At 36.7% G+C, this 19,613-nt stretch overlaps 2 protein-coding genes across 2 annotated transcripts; both read left to right on the forward strand.

Moving 5' to 3' along the window:
• Positions 1-2,974: 2,974 nt before the first annotated feature.
• On the forward strand, positions 2,975-6,716 carry LOC145616029 (protein BCCIP homolog). The gene is made up of 9 exons (XM_081670794.1): positions 2,975-3,114; positions 4,513-4,676; positions 4,797-4,876; positions 4,987-5,211; positions 5,414-5,623; positions 5,725-5,790; positions 5,907-5,993; positions 6,083-6,139; positions 6,400-6,716. The coding sequence occupies exons 2-9, from the start codon at positions 4,523-4,525 to the stop codon at positions 6,496-6,498; spliced, it is 978 nt and encodes a 325-aa protein (XP_081526920.1). The 5' UTR covers positions 2,975-3,114; positions 4,513-4,522; the 3' UTR covers positions 6,499-6,716.
• Positions 6,717-8,566: 1,850 nt separating this feature from the next.
• On the forward strand, positions 8,567-14,766 carry LOC145616045 (protein NPGR2-like). The gene is made up of 6 exons (XM_081670795.1): positions 8,567-8,867; positions 9,374-9,612; positions 10,006-10,258; positions 10,962-12,166; positions 12,650-12,803; positions 14,160-14,766. Exons 2-6 carry the CDS (start codon positions 9,397-9,399, stop codon positions 14,474-14,476), a joined length of 2,145 nt encoding a protein of 714 aa, XP_081526921.1. The 5' UTR covers positions 8,567-8,867; positions 9,374-9,396; the 3' UTR covers positions 14,477-14,766.
• The last annotated feature ends 4,847 nt before the right edge of the window (positions 14,767-19,613 follow it).

A 19,613-nucleotide genomic window follows, 5' to 3' on the forward strand; every position in this document is an offset into this window, starting at 1 on the left:
TTAGGGACTTTTATTGCTTCCCCGGTTGACAGAGTTGCGTCTGTGAGGCCGAAAAAGTTTGCCTCAATTATTTTGTCAAAGTCTTTCTCTGGGATCCGGGGAAGAGCGCACTTCCTGCCCAACAAGTCAGGCTTCTTATTGTATAGACGGAATTCATAGTTTTCCCGTCTGGTTGGGGCTGACATCAGGTAGAACCTTTGTTTCCAGCCATCGAATTTGGAGACCTTGTCCAAGGTCATCATATATTGCGGCTGCGTGGTTAGAGTGTACCACGCCCTCCAGCCGCCTGGGCTCCTACTGAGGTAGTGCATGCTTGCAAAAGCCTCCCAGCCGGGGTTAAGCCCTTGGAACTCGCAGGCGACAACATACCCCAAAATGTTGGTCCAGGAGTTGGGGGTAAGTTGCCAGAGCCCAAGGCCGTAGCCTCTCAAAATTGCCTTCACCGCCTGGTGAAGGGGGAAGCGAAGGCCGGCTTTGAACGCCGCCTCATAACAGCCAAAATAGCTGTTGGCGTTCTCTTGATCATCCCCCCAAGCGATGGTGCCCAGCTCAGGCGGCACCCGGATCTTATACCCGTCTCCAAGCGGGTGCATTTTCTTAAAGTTCTCTAAGTTCTCCCCCATTTGGATCCGGTCTTTGGAGGAGACGTGGATGCTGAAGGGATCGTCCTTCTCACTCCACTTTTTCCTTTCTTCCTCCTCGCTATCCGGAAGAGGGGGCAAGTCATCACTGCTCTCAGAGGTAGAGGCGGAGCTGTCACTCTCCGTCTCCCCCTCACTTTGGTCCATGGGGGCAGAGGCGGCCTCGTCGCCGCCTTGATCGCACTCTTCCAAGAAAGAGTCAGCAGGGGTTGAAGGGGCACGCGGAGGGGATCTCTCCAGAGCCGTCTGGTCTCCCTGACCAGACGTTTCTCCCTCAGGCGTTTGGCCGCCTGAGCCTTCGCTTTTGTAATTTGGATCAGTGGTCGTCTGCATTGTCCGAGCCATGGTGTCCTGCACAGACACATAACTGGTCAGAATCCATGGCAAAGGGTGGTCCCAACACCCCGAGCCGGCACTCCCAGTCCTAGACTCAGCCGTCCCTAGTGACCGGCTGGACTCTAACCTAGGCTGTGCCGTGTGTGTTGGTGATGCATCCATTTATTGCAAGAAATATGTACAAGCGGTGAAAAAAGAAAAGAGCTGAGAGAGATAGAGACGGTACCTTTGGATTTGATATCTGAAGGAAGGCGGGTCCGGCTGGGTTGCGGAAGAACAAAGTTTCTTGCTCGCGCCTGACTCAAACGGATGACTTCTGCTCTCTCAAAGTTTTTCTCTCTAGAAAATTTTTGTAAACGTACAAAATTATGAGGGTAAAACGGCTATATATAGAGGGTAAATATGGGGGCATTTCCGTAATTTACCCGGAAGGTGAACGGTTACTCTGTAACGGTAAAATTACCACCAACCGAAGCGTGACATGTGTCACAGATGCCACGTGGCGTGCCACGTCACATCTGTGAGGGGCAAATGTTTAGGGTAATTTCACCCTACCACGTGGCCCAATCAGAGGGTGACACGTGTCAGCCCCAAATTGGTCCAAAATGGACCAATCCCTGCTCGACACGTGTCATTCCAGAAATCAAGGGAAAATGCGGCCTTCAGGCCCAAATCTCGAGAATACCGCAAAACGGCGCAGCCCACCAATGATTAGGGTTCAGTGACCTAATCAGGGGCACAATTCCCAATGACCCTATAAATAGGGAGATGTCCCTCATTTTGAGGGCACGTTTTACCATTTATTACACTTGCATTCTCTCACATCAGAGAAACACCTGAGCTTGGAATCCGAGCAGATACCCACCTAAATTTCCGTCCTCTTTATTCCTTTTCAAGTTACTAACTTGACCGTCGGAGGCGGAGCTCCAATCACCCGGAGTCTCCGTTATTTTGCAGGTACAGCTCGGCCGGATCATACTTCGTGTTGTAACTCTCCCGGGGGACAAAAACATCCAAAACACTTCTTTTGCTTGAATGTTTTAATCCCATAAGTAGAATCGGTTACGTGAACCAACATGAGGACTTCCTAGGAGGTCAACCATCCTAGTACTACTCTCAATCATAGTGGGCTTTGTGGCTCATGTCAAGCGATGTGATCAAGTTTTTCACTAATTGTCATTGTCCTACCATAACCCTCTTTTATCCTTGTTTGGAATTAGCAGCAGAAAGCCGGAAACCCAGGGGTGTTCATTAATCGGTCCGACCTAAAAATGGACCAGACCAGACTGAATTAATCGGTCCGGTCTTTGGGTCTAGAATTTCATTTTTCTGGTCTTCGGTCCGGTCCAAAACCCTATAAAAAATGGTCTTGGACCAGACCGCTTTTTTGCTAAAATTATGCGTAAAAACCTTAAACAATGGTTAAGAATCCTTAGAAAACTTTAATTTTATGAGCTGTTTTGTACTAAACATACAAAAAAAAAGACGTTAAAATATAGTTTTTCTTTTACTTTTTTTCCGACTTTTCCATAAATTTTTTTATAATTTAGAATTTTTATAAAAAAAAATCGGTCCAAAGTGATCCGGTCTGCGGTTTGGATAGAATCTTTCGGTCCGGTCAGGGTTCAGTCCCAACTTAATCGATCCGAATTTCGGTTTTTAAAATTTTAATTTTCGGTCTTCGATCCGACTCGGGTTAGTCTGATCTAATCCGGTCTTGAACCGATAAACACCCCTACCACCGGTTAAGTTAAGAATATTAATGATCAAAATTGACAAATATAAACCTAATTTGTTCGCAAGTGGTAATATGTAGTGTTAAATTTTTTCCAATACAATAAAATACAATTAAAAAAAATAAAAATAAATACGTAAATGAACTTTTCCTTTTTTCCTTAAAAAAAAAAAAAAAAAAATTGAAAAATTTCCTTTAATTTTTTTTTTTTTTTTTTATAAAAAAAACCTAAGATGAAAATTAATTCTAACGTCGAGTCGAACTGTAGAAGTAGTAAGCGACTAAGCGTGTGGTTTTTCACTCAGGCGCTGCACACCCCTTCCTCCTCTGTTGAAGCATACTCTGAGTTCTCCATTGAAGCGGCTTCTTAGCTTTCTCTCCTCCATTGAAGCAGCTTTTGAGGTAACCTAATTTTCCCTTTTATTCCATTAATCAACGATTATTAATTTCTCCCTATCAGTAATTTGATTGTTAGTAATTTAGTATAGTCAATTTAGGGTTCTTCTAAGGTGTATTATTGAACTATAGATTATAACTACTCAAGTTATGACTGATTATAATGTGGGATTTTGTTGCTATAGTTTTGCTGTGTGCAATTTACGTTGATAGGCTCAAATGAGAAGAATTTTGTGTGGTTTTTTGGGAGTAATTTGATAATTGAGTCAAATTTGGTTGCTAATGTGTTGCAGGAATCTGTTTATAACCCTTTAATGTTAGGACGGAACTATAAAAATGGACCTTTTTCCTGGGGCTAAGGGCAGCCGCCCCTCTTGCCCTGGCTCGGGGACGGGCCTGCTTGACTGCTCGTATTGGTTGAATTGGGATTGTTGGTTTAGAGTAATTTGGTAGACTAGCTGTTCTGTGATAGTTCTATGTGGGTTCGTTTTGTTTGCATAAGTGCATTACTAATTATATTGATTTGGGGAATCAAGAGGCAAGGTTCTGAGGAGTTGGTTTGATGGGGGTGTTTGAATTCGATATTCGTCCCTTATGGTAGACTAGCTGTTCTGTGATAGTTGTATGTGCGTTTGTTTTGTGCATTACAAATTATATTAATTTGGGAATCAAGAGGGTGGTTTTGAGGAGTTGGTTTGATGGGGGTGTTTGAATTAGATGTTCGTTCCTTATGGTGTTGAGTTGTTTGACAGGCAATGAGTACTTTTGGGTTTTTAATGCATTTTGTTGTAGCAATAAATATAATTCATGGATGAGCCTAATTATTTGAGAGGTTGTGCCTGTGAGATTAGTTTTGGCTCAAAATAAAGGGTGTAATTGGTTTCCAATTAAATGACTGTAGCTAGTTGATTAGATTATTGATTTTTAACTAGATGGGTGTTGCGGATTTTAGCGGTTTGGGTGTATGGAGGTGTAGTTGGTTTTACATCCATTGGTGTTATGAGTTTCGGTTTCATGGTATGATGAGCTTTAGGTCCTTTCATAGTATTAGATTCTAACTATAAAAATTTAAAAAAAAAAAAAAAATTCAAAAAGGCTATTGTTAAATATCGTAAATGGTATGATGAGCTTTAGGCAATTGTTTGTGTCTTATGGATGTTTGAGTTTCTCTGATGTGTAGCTATGCATATGAGATTGACTTTTGAGTTGTGTTTGTTGCATAGTACTTTCTCTTTGTATCAATTAAACTTATTACTCATCTGAAATTCTTACTGCTGGAGTGCTTTGATGCTCTTTGCCTGATTCTTTTTTCCCCCCTTTCATTTGCATTCAGAAAGAGGAAAGAAGGGAGAAAAAAGTCTGATGTTTTAAGATGGATGTTAACCAAATTTTACTTATGTGTAGATATAAGGGGATGCCTCGAAAACCACGAAGAAGTGGCCAGCTGGTGCCTCGACCTTTTGCGTTTTCATCATTTGCTCGTTCAGTAACTAGAGTTGCCACAGCTTGCTCATCAAAAAATAAAGTTTCTAATTCAAAATCTGACAGAACATCTTCAAAGTTAATAGGTGTCTTTTCTATTAAAAACATTGTCCTATATAGGTGCCCTGTTTTTTCTATTTATGATTAGCAGTTCATGTGCTGATCTAACATGACTTTTGGAAATCTTTGCTATTGTATATTTTCAGCAAATAGATCTAGTAGGAAGCACAATTTGAAGGAGAACAGTTCAGAATCTGAATCTTCTGAAGAAGAAGAAGCTCCTGAAGTAAGCATATAATTGTTGTTGGTTGTTATGAATGATTCTAGCTGAATGCTTCCATTCAAGTTGTCTTTACTTACTCTAAATATTTTCTCCTTTTTGATTTCTTCTCAAAGGAAGTAATTCAGGCAGATTTTGCCTTTTTTGACCCCAAGCCTGATGACTTTCATGGAGTAAAGATGTTGCTACAGAGCTATCTTGATGATAAGGTGTGGGACTTGAGTGGGTTTGTAGACTTAATATTAGCGCAAACAACAGTGGGCTCTGTGGTCAAGATAGAGGATGATGAAGATGAGGGATTGTTTGCACTTCTTACAGCTTTGAACTTAGGAAGATATAAGGTACAACAGGTGTCTCATTTTCAATTTTCAGTGTGGCTTGTCCCTTTAGAATTTCATTAAAGACCCTTTAAATTGCTTTATCAGTCAAATTGCACTAGTACGTGTAACAAAACTCAAAGTTTGCCACCATTTCTATATTGATTAATATGATTGTTCTCGATCAATCAACTAAGTGAATGATTCTGAGTTCTTGTGATGCCAGGATAATAAGTGTATCACTGATGTAAGAGACTACTTGCTAAAAGTATGTGAGGAAAAGAATGTAGTTGGTGATCTAAAAAGACTTCTAGGAGACCAAGCTGACCATGTTGGTCTAGTGGTTTCTCAGCGTGTTACAAATCTTCCTCCCCAGCTTCTGCCACATCTTTACAATGCCCTTTTTGATGAAATTTCGTGGGCTACTGAAGATGAGGTTAGATGAAGTTTATTTTATCTGCTGAAGCTTGTATTTCTATGTGTATTGTCTGTTAGTGATCTAAAAAAACTGATCATTTTGTTTTGCAATCACTGAAGCCAACAAAAGATCTCCGTGAATCATTTCGCTTCAAACATTATTTACTGGTAACCAGAATATATAAGGTAATTCAATTCTGTTTCTTCTTTGTCCTCTCGGTAACTTTTCAGCAATTCATTTCAGTGTACAGCTCTCATGTTCATTTATCTTTTGCATTCTCCTGCTGTTCTGCCTGTAGCAGAAGATAGGACAAAAGAGGAAGGCATCTTCTAGTAGCGATGATGAGGATATTATATATGTAAAACCAGAAGATGAACTTTTCTTCGAGGTTTTTTGTCAATCCCAGGCCTTTGTTTTAATTAAAATATATGAAATTTCTACACTTGATATTAATGATTTCTGTATGGGATTTTTCAGCTTTGTTCATGGTCATTTACTTTCCCCTTGCACATTCAGCCTCCAGCAAGTCAAGAGGTTAGTTTGGAACTTTCTTTCTGTCTTGGCATTCACCTTTTTCTTCTTCACTCTCCTACTTATTCCTGTACTGCCTCAGTTATCTAAATTACTTTAGATAAATAGGGATATCGTGAAGCATGTTTTTCTTATCGACCTGTGCATGCTTGCTTATTTAGCCTATTAGAAGTTCTCTAAATGTCTTGGAAGGTGTTTTCTCAAGGACAATCTGGCAGAAATGCTGACTATTTTAGCTTGTTTATTGATAATTGTGGATGCAGTTAAAAAATTATCGACTAATGGGACTAGTGATGGCTGTTGAGGCAGACAAAGCACCAGCATTCCGAGAAAAGTTGCGGTCACTAATTGATGATTCTTGATTTCTTTTCTTGTATTATCCTTCAGTTGAAAAATTTTGGTTTTCCGGACAACGTTTCACCAAAATACACATCTTGCGATTGTAGGCTTTGTAGTTTGCAGTAAAGAGCTTGTATGGTTTATTGGTAAGATTTGTATGAATAGATGGACAATTTTTCTATATGGAAATGAGAACACAACAAACAAACAAACAAACAAACATAACATTTTTCTATTGTAAACATGGTTAAAACATGATTAAGTAAATCAATGGTAAAAACATGTTTAAATACAAGGAAACATATATAGTGTGATTGTGTGAATTGTGGAATCAAATGATTTTTTTATATTTTTTTCGATAATATGCAAAGCTAATTGTTTTGTACAAATATGAGTTGATTTTTTTAGGGGGGCACTGATTATAACATTAATACTGTATTATATACCAACTGCCACTTTCAATTGGCTTTCTTGGATTGGTATGGGTTTGACTTCTGACTCCTGACTTCTGAATTTCTGATGATATGATGCATAAGAATATCTCAGTTGCATCAATGTTCTTTTATATAGATATTAGATAACAAAGCTACACAACAAGATATTTTATACTCATCCTGGCTCAATATATCTTATCCCTTTTGAGCACATCAACAAGTTTAATTATATATTAGCATTAATTCTGAAAGTAGATATTTTATCCCATAATTTATACTTATATCTCGCTCCGTTCTGTTTATTAAAAAGTTATATAGAGTTGAGGTATATTGACGGTTTATCAATGATTGAATTTAAAAAGTACTTCCTCTATTTCCATTTAGTTGACACGTTTAATTTAGGCACACATATTATGGAGAGGACAGAGAATGAGAGAGAATAATAAAGCATGTAGGGTACACTAAAAAAAAAGGTATAAAACTTACTCAAAAAGGAAACATGTCAGCTAATAATATCTAAAAAGTGGAGTAATACGTTTTAACTAAAAAAAAAACGAAGGTAAGTAGGAAGAAAGGAGAAGAGAATGGTGAGAGAAAGTATTCAAGTACAATTGCACATGAAAAAGTAAGGACAATTGAGCATTTATACTATAAAGTAATATAAGTAAATTTGTCCAAAAATTTATGACTAAAAAGATAAAGAAACAAATAAATGTTAAGAATTAAAAGGAACACTTTAAATGAAAGGATTTTGCTAACGAATGTCCCCCGAGCGTTGGATAAGCATTCAAAATATTCTCTAATGGTATTAATTTGGAAATACATGCCAAAATCACACGTTGTAATTAATGTTCATTTTGATTTAATATCTTTTACTTATCTTATTATCCAACGCTCTTAGGACGTTCATTAGCTTTTACTTTATTTAAAATAATCAAACTCCAATTAAATCAAGCCTTAGGCCATGTTGACTTCACCTTATTTTTGTTGAACTAAAATTAATTTTACTGAACTGAATTAATTTTGCTAAACTTAAATTATTTTTACTGAACTGGAATTAAATTTATTAACCAGAATTATTTTTGTTGAACTGAAATTATTTTTACTCCCTCCGTGTTTTTTTAAGTGTTATACTTACTAAATTCACCTTGTTTTAATAAGTGTTACACTTCCTTTTTTTTGGCAAAAAAATACATTAAAATATTATATCTCTCTCCTCTCATGGTCCCCACCCAAACCCACTACATATTTTTTTTTTATTATATCTCTCCTCTTACATTCATTACTTTTCAATAAACTATTAACATCACTATTTTTATTTTACAATTTTTTAATACTCCAACTACCCCACTTACCTATTATTTTATTTAAGTCAATTAAATTGTCTAAAACGTCGATCAAACTGTAACACTTAAAAAAAAACACGGAGGGAGTACTGATTTTCTGTTATATTTTTTTTTATCAAAGTTACTGATTTTTATTAAACTTAACATAAATTTATTGAACTAAACATAAATTTATTGAACTAAAATTATTTTTACAATTTTTTTTTTATTTTAAAGTAAAGTAAACAAGATAAATAAAAAAATGCTGAGGTCACATAATCTTTGCCTTTACGTTACAACAACTCCAATTCACAATTTCACAATTCCCAAAACATACCCACTCTACTACCAAAGTACTGCCTAGAGAAGGATAGAAAAAGAGGCTACCTGAATTAAACTAAACCCAGAAAAGAGTTAAAATCAAAATTCCCAAATTAAATAATTGGAAAAAAAAAAAAGGCACTGTAGAACAATTCATGGTTCTTGATCAAAACAAGAGAACCCTTCAAAAGACAATCAAACAGTATAAATGAAGAAAAAAATTTAATTTAAGGGCCAATTCAATTCAATGATGGGTACCACTGTTTCTTTTCTTCATCTTTCCAAACTTTTCCTCAATATTTCCGACAATAGGTTAGTTCTTTAATCTCAATTTTTACAATTTTGAAAGAAGTTTTATGATTATCTATCTTGTAATTTAGGTATAATTAGTTGATTTCTTGCTCAATTTTGTGTTTTTTCTCTCAATTCATTTGTGGGGGGTTTTGGATTGGTTTTAACAGATACAACTTCTGGGTGTTTTCATGGGTTTTTGAGGATTTATGATGGGTTTCTGAGGATTAATGATGGGGTTTTGAGGATTTGTGATGGGGGTTTGAGGATTTTTGATGATTGTGGAAAATGGGTATTCATAATTTTGATCATGTTGAATGTTCTGTTCTAGTATGTGCTGTATTATTAATTGCTATACTTATTTGAGAATTCAATTTCAATTGTACTGTTGCTCTATTGACTTTGGGTGTTTGGTAGTTTAATCCTTTTGAGTAGTTAGTTTGTAAAATAATGATTTCTATGCAATGTGGTTAATGAGAGACTTTTCTGGGTATTGGTTTTTATCTTGGTTGATGTGCTTGTGGCAGAAATTATCGTTGTTTCGAGCAATATGAGTAACAGGAGCTCTGTAAGAGTTCCGAAGAAGAGTAGTGGTTGTTGGAATTGTCAGAGTATAATGCAGTGCTTCTGTTCTGGAGAACCGATGAGAGTGGATGAGATCCTGAAGAGGTCTGATTCACTTGATGATGTCCAACTTAGGCCTGATACTATGAATATTGAAGAAGCCGAGTCATCACTTCGTGAAAGTGGTGGTCTTAACTATGAGGTTTGTCTGCCGTTTGTTTTCCTTGTTAGAATGTTGATTGTGTAACTTGGTTTGCATGAAATGATTATGAGATGGATGATAAGAGACCTCTGTGTCTTCAAGGGTTTTCCAATATGTTTGTTTACACTATTTTATGAGTCTTACACTTGCTTTGTAACATATCTGAGTTGAAGAGAATGGTGCCATGTATTGAGATCAACTACTTGTTGAACTGCATGAGTTGCCTTGTTGAGTAGCTTTAGTAGATTCAAGCTCAAAAGAAGTTTTTTAGGTGTCTGCCTTGTTTGGTCAATGTATTTCATATTAAATTAGGTGAAAGTGTTTCTTATTAATACAGGAGCAAGTGTTTAGAGATGATGGCTGAATCTGTTAAATGAACTCTCCACTTTTCAGGAAGCAAGAGCGTTGTTAGGAAAATATGAGTATCAGAAAGGAAACATTGAGCAAGCTGTACAGGTATTTGAAGGGATTAATGTTACCTCAGTTACTCCCAAGATCAAACTTACTCTTGCCAGAATTAGAGATCGTCCAAAAAGGCGTTCTCAAAGTGATCCGGCCCCACCAATGTCACTACATGCTGTTAATTTATTATTTGAGGCCATGTTACTAAAAGCAAAATCATTGCAGTCCCTAGGGAGGTTTAAAGGTATTTCTTCGAAATACTTTCTTTTCTGCCTATGGCTGTTTCTAGCCAACATTATTAGCTGTACAACTTATTACCTTATGGACACATTCTTAGTGAAGTACATGGTCATTATCCTGTTTTAAGTCTGTTACTTTATATCCTGTGATCCTATCAGATAGAGTTTGTTAAATAATAATCAGGTTATATGCTGATTTATCTCAATGTTTTTTGTCGAAATCTATAATTATATCTCTTTCTGGAGATTAAATCTTGTGAAAAAAAAGGGACCGAGATGAAAGGTTTTTACCCTCTATTTGGGGGAGGAGAGGGGTATCGTTGCTTTAAATCTGCCCATTTTTAGACAAGTGTTTGCTCAAACCCTTCTCCTTCAATAGGTAGAGGATTGTTGGAAGGTTTGAAAATGATGATTGGCCTCACATTGTCTTGCTAGTCATGAAATTAGTCGCCTGAAGCTCAAATACACAACTATTTGGTGTATTACTGGGTGTCCATGAATTCAGCTTGCCTTTTATTTGTCATTTATATGATTGTGTTTTGGTATTTTTCGTCTAATTTAGGCAGTATTGCCGATTGGTTGTGTGGACATGTATTCCGTATTCACGATGTTGTAAATCAACATAATTGGTGGGAACATTATATCTGGGTTTGCAGGAACTGGATCATCATTTTCTCGCTAACATTCTTTCCAATCATTGCCATGCAGAAGCTGCTCAATCATGCAAAATTATTCTGGACATTGTTGAATCTTCATTACCAGCTGGCTTGCCTGAAAACTTTGGTATTGAGTCTAAGCTACAGGAGACTCTAATCAGGGCTGTAGAGTTGCTTCCTGAATTATGGAAACTGGCTGATTGTCCGCAGGATGCAATTTTGTCATACCGAAAAGCCCTTCTGCATCGTTGGAACCTTGACGCTGATACTTCTGCCAGAATACAGAAAGAGTTTGCTGTTTATCTGTTGTTTAGTGGTGCTGAGGCAAGTCCACCAAATTTGCGTTCTCAAAAGGATAGTTCATTTGTACCTAAAACCAATATAGAAGAGGCTACTCTGCTGTTATTGCTTCTGTTAATAAAAGTGACTATGCGACAGATTGAATGGGATCCCTCAATCGTGGAACATTTATCTTTTGCTCTAAGTGTTGCTAATCAACCGCAGGCTTTAGCCTGGGTGATAGAAGCATTGCCTCCTGGGATAATTGAGAGAAAGGATTTGTATCACACTCTAGCGCTTTGTTATAATGCACATGTTGACAATTTTGCTGCTTTGAATCTTTTAAAAAAGTTATTGCATCATTCTGAGGATCCAAATCATTTATCTGGCCTACTAATGGCATCAAAAATCTGCAGTGAAAGCCCTAGTTTGGCTGAGGAGGGGATTACATATGCTCAAAGAGCTCTAGTTTACAAGGAGGATCGATGTAATCATACAGCTGGTCGTATGTACTCTTTTCTGGGCATGTCATTTTCAGAGTATGCTGAATCCGCAGTCTCTGATTCCGAGCGGGTTACAAGGCAGACAGAAGCTGTTCTGGCTCTGGAATCTGCTGGGAAATTGACAAAGTTTAGTGATTCCATGTCAGTGTACCATCTAAGTCTACAATATGCTTTGCAAAGAAAGTTGAATGCTGCAGCATATTATTCTAAGAAATTGCTGAAGTTGGATGGCGGAACTAACATTAAAGGATGGCTGCTGTTAGCTCGGATTTTATCTGGGCAAAAATGTTATGTTGATGCAGAAACAGCTATTGATGCTGCTTTGGATCAAATTGGAAAGTGGGATCAGGGAGAGCTTTTGAGTACAAAAGCTAAGATCCAAATTGCTCAGGGCAATTTAAAAAAGGCCATTGAGACATATATGCAGATTCTTGCCCTTTTACAAGTAAAAAAGAAGAGCTCTGGATCTAGGAAGGTACATTAAGGTCTATTAACTGGCTCTTTTTGCATTAATGTATTTACTTATTATACTTAAATCTGCATGAAGATGAAAATTGATAAGGAGATCTACTTTGTGAGAAAATTCTTTGTGCGCACTCTCTTGTTTGCATGTGTGAATTTATTACATACGTAGATTCTTTGTGCGCACTCTCTTGTTTGCGTGTGTAAATTTATTACATACATACCGAAAGATACAATAGGAATATTTCGCAAAGGATACGTTTTAGAAGTTTTCAGTATGCCCTTAGAAGTGTGCGTGCTGTGTATTGTGAGTATGTCTACTTTTACTCCATCTACATCAGTGCAATGTGAAATAGGAATTTTTTTTCAAGGATGCTATACTATGGTAAAGAATTACATCCCTGACATAAAGAATGGCAATCCGGTCTTGTTTTAGATATCGATCATTAACCGTCTAACTAGTCTTTTTTGCTCATAAGTTTGTTCTTTTTTACAGTCTCTTGAAAATCACGATCGGCAGTTAGAGCTGCAAACATGGCATGATCTGGCATGTATATATATCAGCTTGTCACAGTGGAATGATGCCGAGATTTGTCTATCTAAAGCCAAGGCCATCAGTCCTAATAGTGCTTCCAGATGGCACATTTTAGGTACATATGCAGTCATTTATACCAACTTGTATATGCTTAATCAACTTGCTATTGTATAATTGCATCTGAGATTTATTTTGTAAAATTTAATACTCAGAGAAGCCAAACTGTATCCGGTTTTAGTGATATATTAGTCTTGGGGCCTGTTTGTTTCATCTAACTTAACTTGTATAGACTTATTTCAGACAATATAAGTCAGATAAGTTTAAATTAGCTTTTAAGTTTTGACAAAATAAGTTCAAAATAATTAGTTTTAAAAAAAAAGTCACATAATTACACACAAATTAGACAATTACAGACAAATAAGTTTTTTCAGACAAAGTGACTTTAGATAAATAATTTCAGACAAATGCGATGCATTGAACCAAATAGAGCCTTAAAATAGAATTTTAAAAACCCAAGGATCAGTTGACAGGTCTTATTTCTGGGTAGAAATGTTGCTTTATCGTGTGCTGTACCTGAATTTCATGTTCTATGTCAAGCCTTTCTGATACAACTTTTTAACTGAAAGAAATTCTCTCCCTTATATGACTTTTGAACTGAAAGAATTCTCTCCCTGATACAGCTATTTGAAAGTCCCTTTTGATTGCTGGTTCCTTTTATCACCTTTTCTTCTTTCTTCTTGTCAAGTTTTTCATTGGCAAATGTGCTAGAGCTTGTTAAAAAGGCTTGGTGTTCAGAAGAGTAATTAACTTAAATACTGAACCAGTTTCTTGTCATTCTTACAGTATCGAGAATTGGAGATAGTAGACTACTGTCATAGGGTGACATAGGAACCAACTCATTGTGGTTAGTGAGGAAGTATGGGTGTTTAGGCCTATGTATATTCCGATAAGCTAGTGTAATGGATTTAGATGAATTTCACATGATGGAAGACATGAAAATGTTTTTATTTTTTATTTTCCTGTGATTATGATGCGAGTACTAGCTTTATTGCTGCTTTTGAGTGTAACTTCGTGTTGTATGAACTATTGGAATTCTCTTTAAAAACCAAAAGGTGTTGCATAGAACTACCTATCCTGCTGTGCAAGATAATATCCTGCTAATGATCTTTACTGTTACAGTTTCCATTCCCCAAAGCTAATCATAGCCAGAAACAGAAAAACGATAACAGAAGACCTTTAATAGGTGGATCATTTTAATTCACTCCCCACCACTTATATCATTAATGGGAATCTGATCATAAACCATTATTATATTAGGAAAGCTGAATTTTTTTTGGAACATCCTAATGAAGTATATGTGGTTGTTAATTCCCAATGGAGGGAGTATTTGAAAGCATTTTCAAAAAATATGACTAGTCCAATGATGAGTCTAAATAAGGATATATTTCATGTTGTATATATTTGTGCGCAGGTTCATATCACGAAGCAAAAGGCGTTTACAAGCAAGCTCTTGATGCTTTCAACACTGCCTTGAATATCGATCCTTGTTATGTCCCAAGCTTAATCTCCTTAGCTATGGTACTTAGACGATTCAGTTGTAAGCATAATTCAGTCATTAGAACCTACCTAATGAACGCACTCAAGCTTGACAGGACTAATCATGTTGCTTGGTATAACCTAGGCCTGCTTTGCAAAGCAGATAGTGAATCATCGGTTTCTGATGCTGCAGAATGCTTTGAAGCTGCTGCATTTCTTGAGGAGACTGCTCCCGTGGAACCCTTTAGATGACCTAATATAATAATGAACCTTGTTGTGTTAGTGTAGTGCTTATATATACTGCTCATAGCATCATACATGGATACCCTCTTATTTCTACATTCTGCAAGTTTTTGGAAGAGCAATAAAAGGAAATGATAATTTGTTTTTCCCAGTATACGTTTGTAACACTTTGTAAAATGGAAGTATGCTTCTGTGAATAATTACATGCGATGGTTTAAGAATTAGTGGACATGCAATTGTAAAGCTCAACTTCAGCTGTTATTCATTCAATAATCATCTCTCTCCCTAGTTTTTTTTTTTATACATCATGAACCGTTGAATATTTATATATGCAAACTGTTTGTAGCTTGACAGGTTCACATGAAACTGAGAAACAGAGGAAATAAGCCGTGCATGCATTTTGCTGTTCCGAATTCTCAGGCCGTGGCATGTGAAAAAAGAGTTGTTTGGATAGCAATGATGGAAGACCGGAGGGAAACAAAGGAAAAGGAAGGAATTTTGGTAAATATTTTATCTTTTTACTTAATTTTATTGGTAAATATTTTATCTTTTTACTTAATTTTATCTTTTAATACTTTCACAATAATATTATACAGAGTACAATCATATCAATATACAATTCTATCTCCTAAGAGCATCATTAGTGTTGGGGATACTTATATCCTTTCCCGGTTTCTCTCTCCTTTCCTACACTTGACACATCACTTTCTCTTTCCTCCACATCACTTCCCACTATTTCCATCCTTTTACTCATCCTTTCCCTTCAAAATTTCCAACATCAATGAGTATCCTTTCCCACTTTCTCTCTCCTACTTACATATACCCCACCATTTATTCCTTTTTCAAATTACATATATTTATTAATATACTTAATTATTATTATTGTTGAAAATGTTGTTAATAATAATTAATAATAGATCGTTCTATTAACCGACACATTAATTAAACGAGACGAATTCAAAAACATAAAATTCATTGATTAAAAACATGAAATACATTGATTAAACGACACGAATGAATTACGTTGATAAAAGTAGCAAAGAAAATAACAAACATAAGTTTAAAAATAACTGAAATGTTTAATTTTCATCGGACCTCATAGACTGTGCCCATAAATGCTCGATCAAGTCGTTCTTCAAAGCCATATGGACGTCTCTATCACGAATTTCCCCTGTCGAAGCTATCAATCTACCGAAATTATCTGGATCATACTGTCCGGTAGTTACGGTGAATGTTGTTGCATTCCTAGTTGAGGACGACCCCGGCATATTCTCTGTTCATCGGCAAACTCGAGTGGATCCTTATAATTTAAATATGTATCACGCTCGTATTCAACAATCATGTTGTGGATAATGATGCAAGTCATCATAATTTTCCACAGCAGATCTACACTCCATGCCAAAGCAGGCTTCCTGATTATTACGAAACGAGCTTGTAACACACCAAAAGCACGCTCAACATCCTTTCTCGCACTCTCTTGACGTTCAGTAAATAACGTATCCTTAGCTGTTTGAGGGGCAGTAACCGCATCTATAAATGTCGACCACTTTGGATAAATCCCATCGGTGAGATAGTATCCTTTTGTGTAAGTGTTTCCATTAACTGTGAACAGAACTTGTGGAGCACGATTATTTATTATATCATCAAACACAGGAGAACGTTGTAGTACATTAATATCGTTGCACGACCCAGGAGTCCCAAAGAAGGCGTGCCAAATCCATAAATCCCTAGATGCAACCGCTTCCAAGATAACAATGGCCGTTTTAGATCGGCCTTGATACATTCCTTTCCATCCAGCTGGACAATTTTTCCATACCCAATGCATGCAATCAATGCTTCCTAGCATGCCGGGGAAGTTTCTATCCTCCCCTTCTCTTAGAAGACGCTGGATATCTTCCATTGTTGGCTTGCGGAGGTACTCAGTTGCAAACTGAGCAATAACTCCATCGACAAATTGTGAAAGACATTCTCTAGCAGTACTTTCACCAAGCTTTAGATATTCATCTACTTGATCAGCTGAACAACCATAAGCTAACATACGTATAGCCGCGGTGCATTTTTGAAGGGGTGAAGCACCAAGACGCATGGTAGCATCGGGACGTTGTTGGAAATAGCGATTACTTGCACTTAATGTGTCCACAATGCGAAGGAACAAGGGTCTCCTCATACGAAACCTCCTTCGAAATACGGTATCATTGTATACCGGTTGATTACTAAAGTAATCTGCAACTAGATTGTCGTGAGCCGCTTCACGATTTCTAGGCACAGTTACCCTTCGTTTTCTCGGACATTTTTGCTTTTCAGGTTGTAATGAATTAAGCACTAAATTTTGCATCGCAACTAAACGTTGACTCTCATTTATAAAATTCATGACCATGTGATCATAAATTTTATCAGTTATACTTGAGGAGGAAGAGCTTGAAGAACTTGAAGAGATTGAATCTAAGCTCATATTGTGTTTGGTGTTTTATTTTTGGTGTGTTTGTTTGTGACACTAGAAGATAGAAATCGTGTACTTTAAATAGACAAAAATAGGATATTGTTGGTCAGAAGATAAGATTTTGTTAAAACATAATTGGTGCACATAAGATATGGATAAGATAAGGATTGTATGGTGAGAATTATGACCAATGCATGTAGAATTTTGTAAGGTCAGTTTTTTTACCAATGCATGCATGAGTCTTGTCAAAAGGTAAAAGAGACATCATAGTTTTAAAAACAAATTAAAATACACTAATATTAATTTAATACATAAACAACAATAACAACACTACATAAACATCAACATTACTAGTAGCACAAACATTTTTTAAAAAAAATAACTTGCGTACCTTACAATACTTAATTAAAATACAAACATTGCAAATACTAAAATGAAATTAAAGCGAAAACCTACTACTAAATTCGTCTCTCAGTTTGTTATACATTGCTAATTCCTTGTCATCAAGAACGGGCTTCTGCATTAACCTTTCTAACATTCTGAACTTCATGGCCTCCTCCTTCTGCCTTTTCTTTTCTTCTACCCGGGCCTTTTGTTCTTCATCTCGTTCTCTCATCTGATCAAGTAGTCGCTCTCCCAATTGACCCAATTTCTCTCCCATGTCATTAAAATTTGTATTTAAAGAGTCAAGATTTACACTTGACGAAGTACTTGATGCTTTACCTTTCATCTTTGTCTGTTTTATGCCAAGAGGTCTTTTAGCCCTTCCGCCAACCTCACACTGTGAATCGGGTTGGGATCTTTTACCGCTCCCCCCACTATCTGTAGATGCTTGACCACCCGGTAACATATCGGACTGAACTTTGGACAAGGAGGGATCCCATTTGGGGTATTTCCTCAGAATTGCAAAACAATGCAAATAACAAAACATCTTATTGTTAGTTGCTTTGTAATCTATGTGAGCGAATCTCTCCAAATTTTGCTCAGATTCACCACTACCCTTAGTTCGAAAATGATAACCGTAGGCGTCAACCCATTTACTTACATGTTCATTTATGTGATCCCATCGATTTTGTAAAGATTTAACGTTTCTTACCTTAATCTCATTGAGATTTTCAGCTCTAGCCTTTTCGTACTGGTTGTGAATTTCTGCCCATAACCCGCTTCTCTTGGTCTTGGTTCCCCTCTCCACATCGCCTCCTGCATTTATATAGGCTGATACAAGAGCTTTGTCTTCGGCGATACTCCATGCTTGGTTTTTCCTTTGTGCAGATGTATTGAGTTGCACTTCTGGAACAATTTCGACTTCAGCATTGTCAATCTCTTCAAGATGTTGTGCTCCCGCTAATTCTTCAACATGTTCACCACTTAACTCTATTGGAGTAGCATTGCTACTACAAACTCCACCTGGAGATTGATTCATATTTTGAGTTAAATGTTCTGATATAGGGAAAAAAGGGGTATTACCAAAAGCTTGTTGATAGGATTGAGAATTATGAGGAAAATTTGGTTGTATTGGTGGAATATTATTGAAATTTGTTGGTCTTGGTTGACTACTACACCATTGAAAAAATGCAGCTTGAATTTGAGGATTACTCAACAGATTAGGGTCAACATGAGGATTAGATTGGTTAAATTGAAAGTTTGAATTGTTAGGAAAATTCGGGTTACGACCGTAATTAGAATTATTACGATTCATATTAAAGACTCTAAGAAATTGGAAGTGAAATGGAGAAAAATAAACTTGAAAATATGGAGATTAGAATAATTTTGTGTTTAAGAGTATTGTACAAGTGAAACTGAAATTTTGTGAAAATATAGCAAATTTATACTCATTTTATAGACAAAAAATTTTTATGACCGTTGGTGTTTTCGGATTTCAAAAATAAGTTACCGTTTGCAAATTATAGCCGTTATAATATTTTGGAGCAAAAAAAAATAAAGAAACAAGATGTTGACAAGTGTCAACAAGTTGAGCGTTGGATGATTTCCAATATAGCCGTTGTATGCTTTTGTTTGTGATTGTTGAATTAACATGGCACTTGGGTCGACGCGAGATTTCCTTTCCAGAGAAAGGATACTACAATATCCTTTCCCTAATAGTTATCTTTCCCAAGTAATAGCATCCATCAGGATTGGGAAAGGACACCAAAAAGCCACGGAAAGGATTGTAAAAGGCCTTGATGCTGGTGCTCTAACAGACTCCTCAAAATATTTATCTATGTTAATTATCTATTTCAGGTATTAAAAAAAAGACTTTAGTATCAAGGGTTCTCCAAGTCTTTCAGAATTTTGTTTTACTTTTGATTCTTTAAATCAAAGATCTTAGTAGCTGCACATTCTGATTAAGCAATGATCTACAATCTTCATCTAGAATTGATAACGAAGCTAGCTGAACACGTTGAGTTTTATGAAGATTTTGAGACGTTTGGTAAAGTCTGTACGTGCTGGAGAAGAGCTATGAAACGTGCTAATAGATCAGCAGCATCACGTCAAACCCCTTGGCTAATGCTTCAACCTGAAAGCGGCAATATTTATTCAAAGGAACTATTATACAGCTTCTACAGCCGCAAGATCAGCAAGCTAGACTTGCCGACTCCAGAGGATGATCCTTATGGCATGTGGCAGTACATAGTTTCTTCGTGTCGTGGGTGGCTAGTTTGTGTAAACGATATGGGTGCAATGAATATTGTGATTAGTGTAGTC

The sequence above is a fragment of the Chenopodium album genome, chromosome 3, assembly GCF_948465745.1.
Source record: "Chenopodium album chromosome 3, dcCheAlbu1.1, whole genome shotgun sequence".
In the NCBI taxonomy this organism is placed as follows: Eukaryota; Viridiplantae; Streptophyta; class Magnoliopsida; order Caryophyllales; family Amaranthaceae; genus Chenopodium; species Chenopodium album.

Bases quoted from the DNA above. Each gene is read 5' to 3' on its own strand.
- LOC145616029 (XM_081670794.1), top strand. From the start codon at position 4,523: ATGCCTCGAAAACCACGAAGAAGTGGCCAGCTGGTGCCTCGACCTTTT. The intron at 5,791-5,906 runs GTAATTCAATTC...TGCCTGTAGCAG, and splicing joins TGGTAACCAGAATATATAAG to AAGATAGGACAAAAGAGGAA. The intron at 6,140-6,399 runs GTTAGTTTGGAA...TTGTGGATGCAG, and splicing joins AGCCTCCAGCAAGTCAAGAG to TTAAAAAATTATCGACTAAT.
- LOC145616045 (XM_081670795.1), top strand. From the start codon at position 9,397: ATGAGTAACAGGAGCTCTGTAAGAGTTCCGAAGAAGAGTAGTGGTTGT. The intron at 12,167-12,649 runs GTACATTAAGGT...TCTTTTTTACAG, and splicing joins AGAGCTCTGGATCTAGGAAG to TCTCTTGAAAATCACGATCG. The intron at 12,804-14,159 runs GTACATATGCAG...ATTTGTGCGCAG, and splicing joins TTCCAGATGGCACATTTTAG to GTTCATATCACGAAGCAAAA.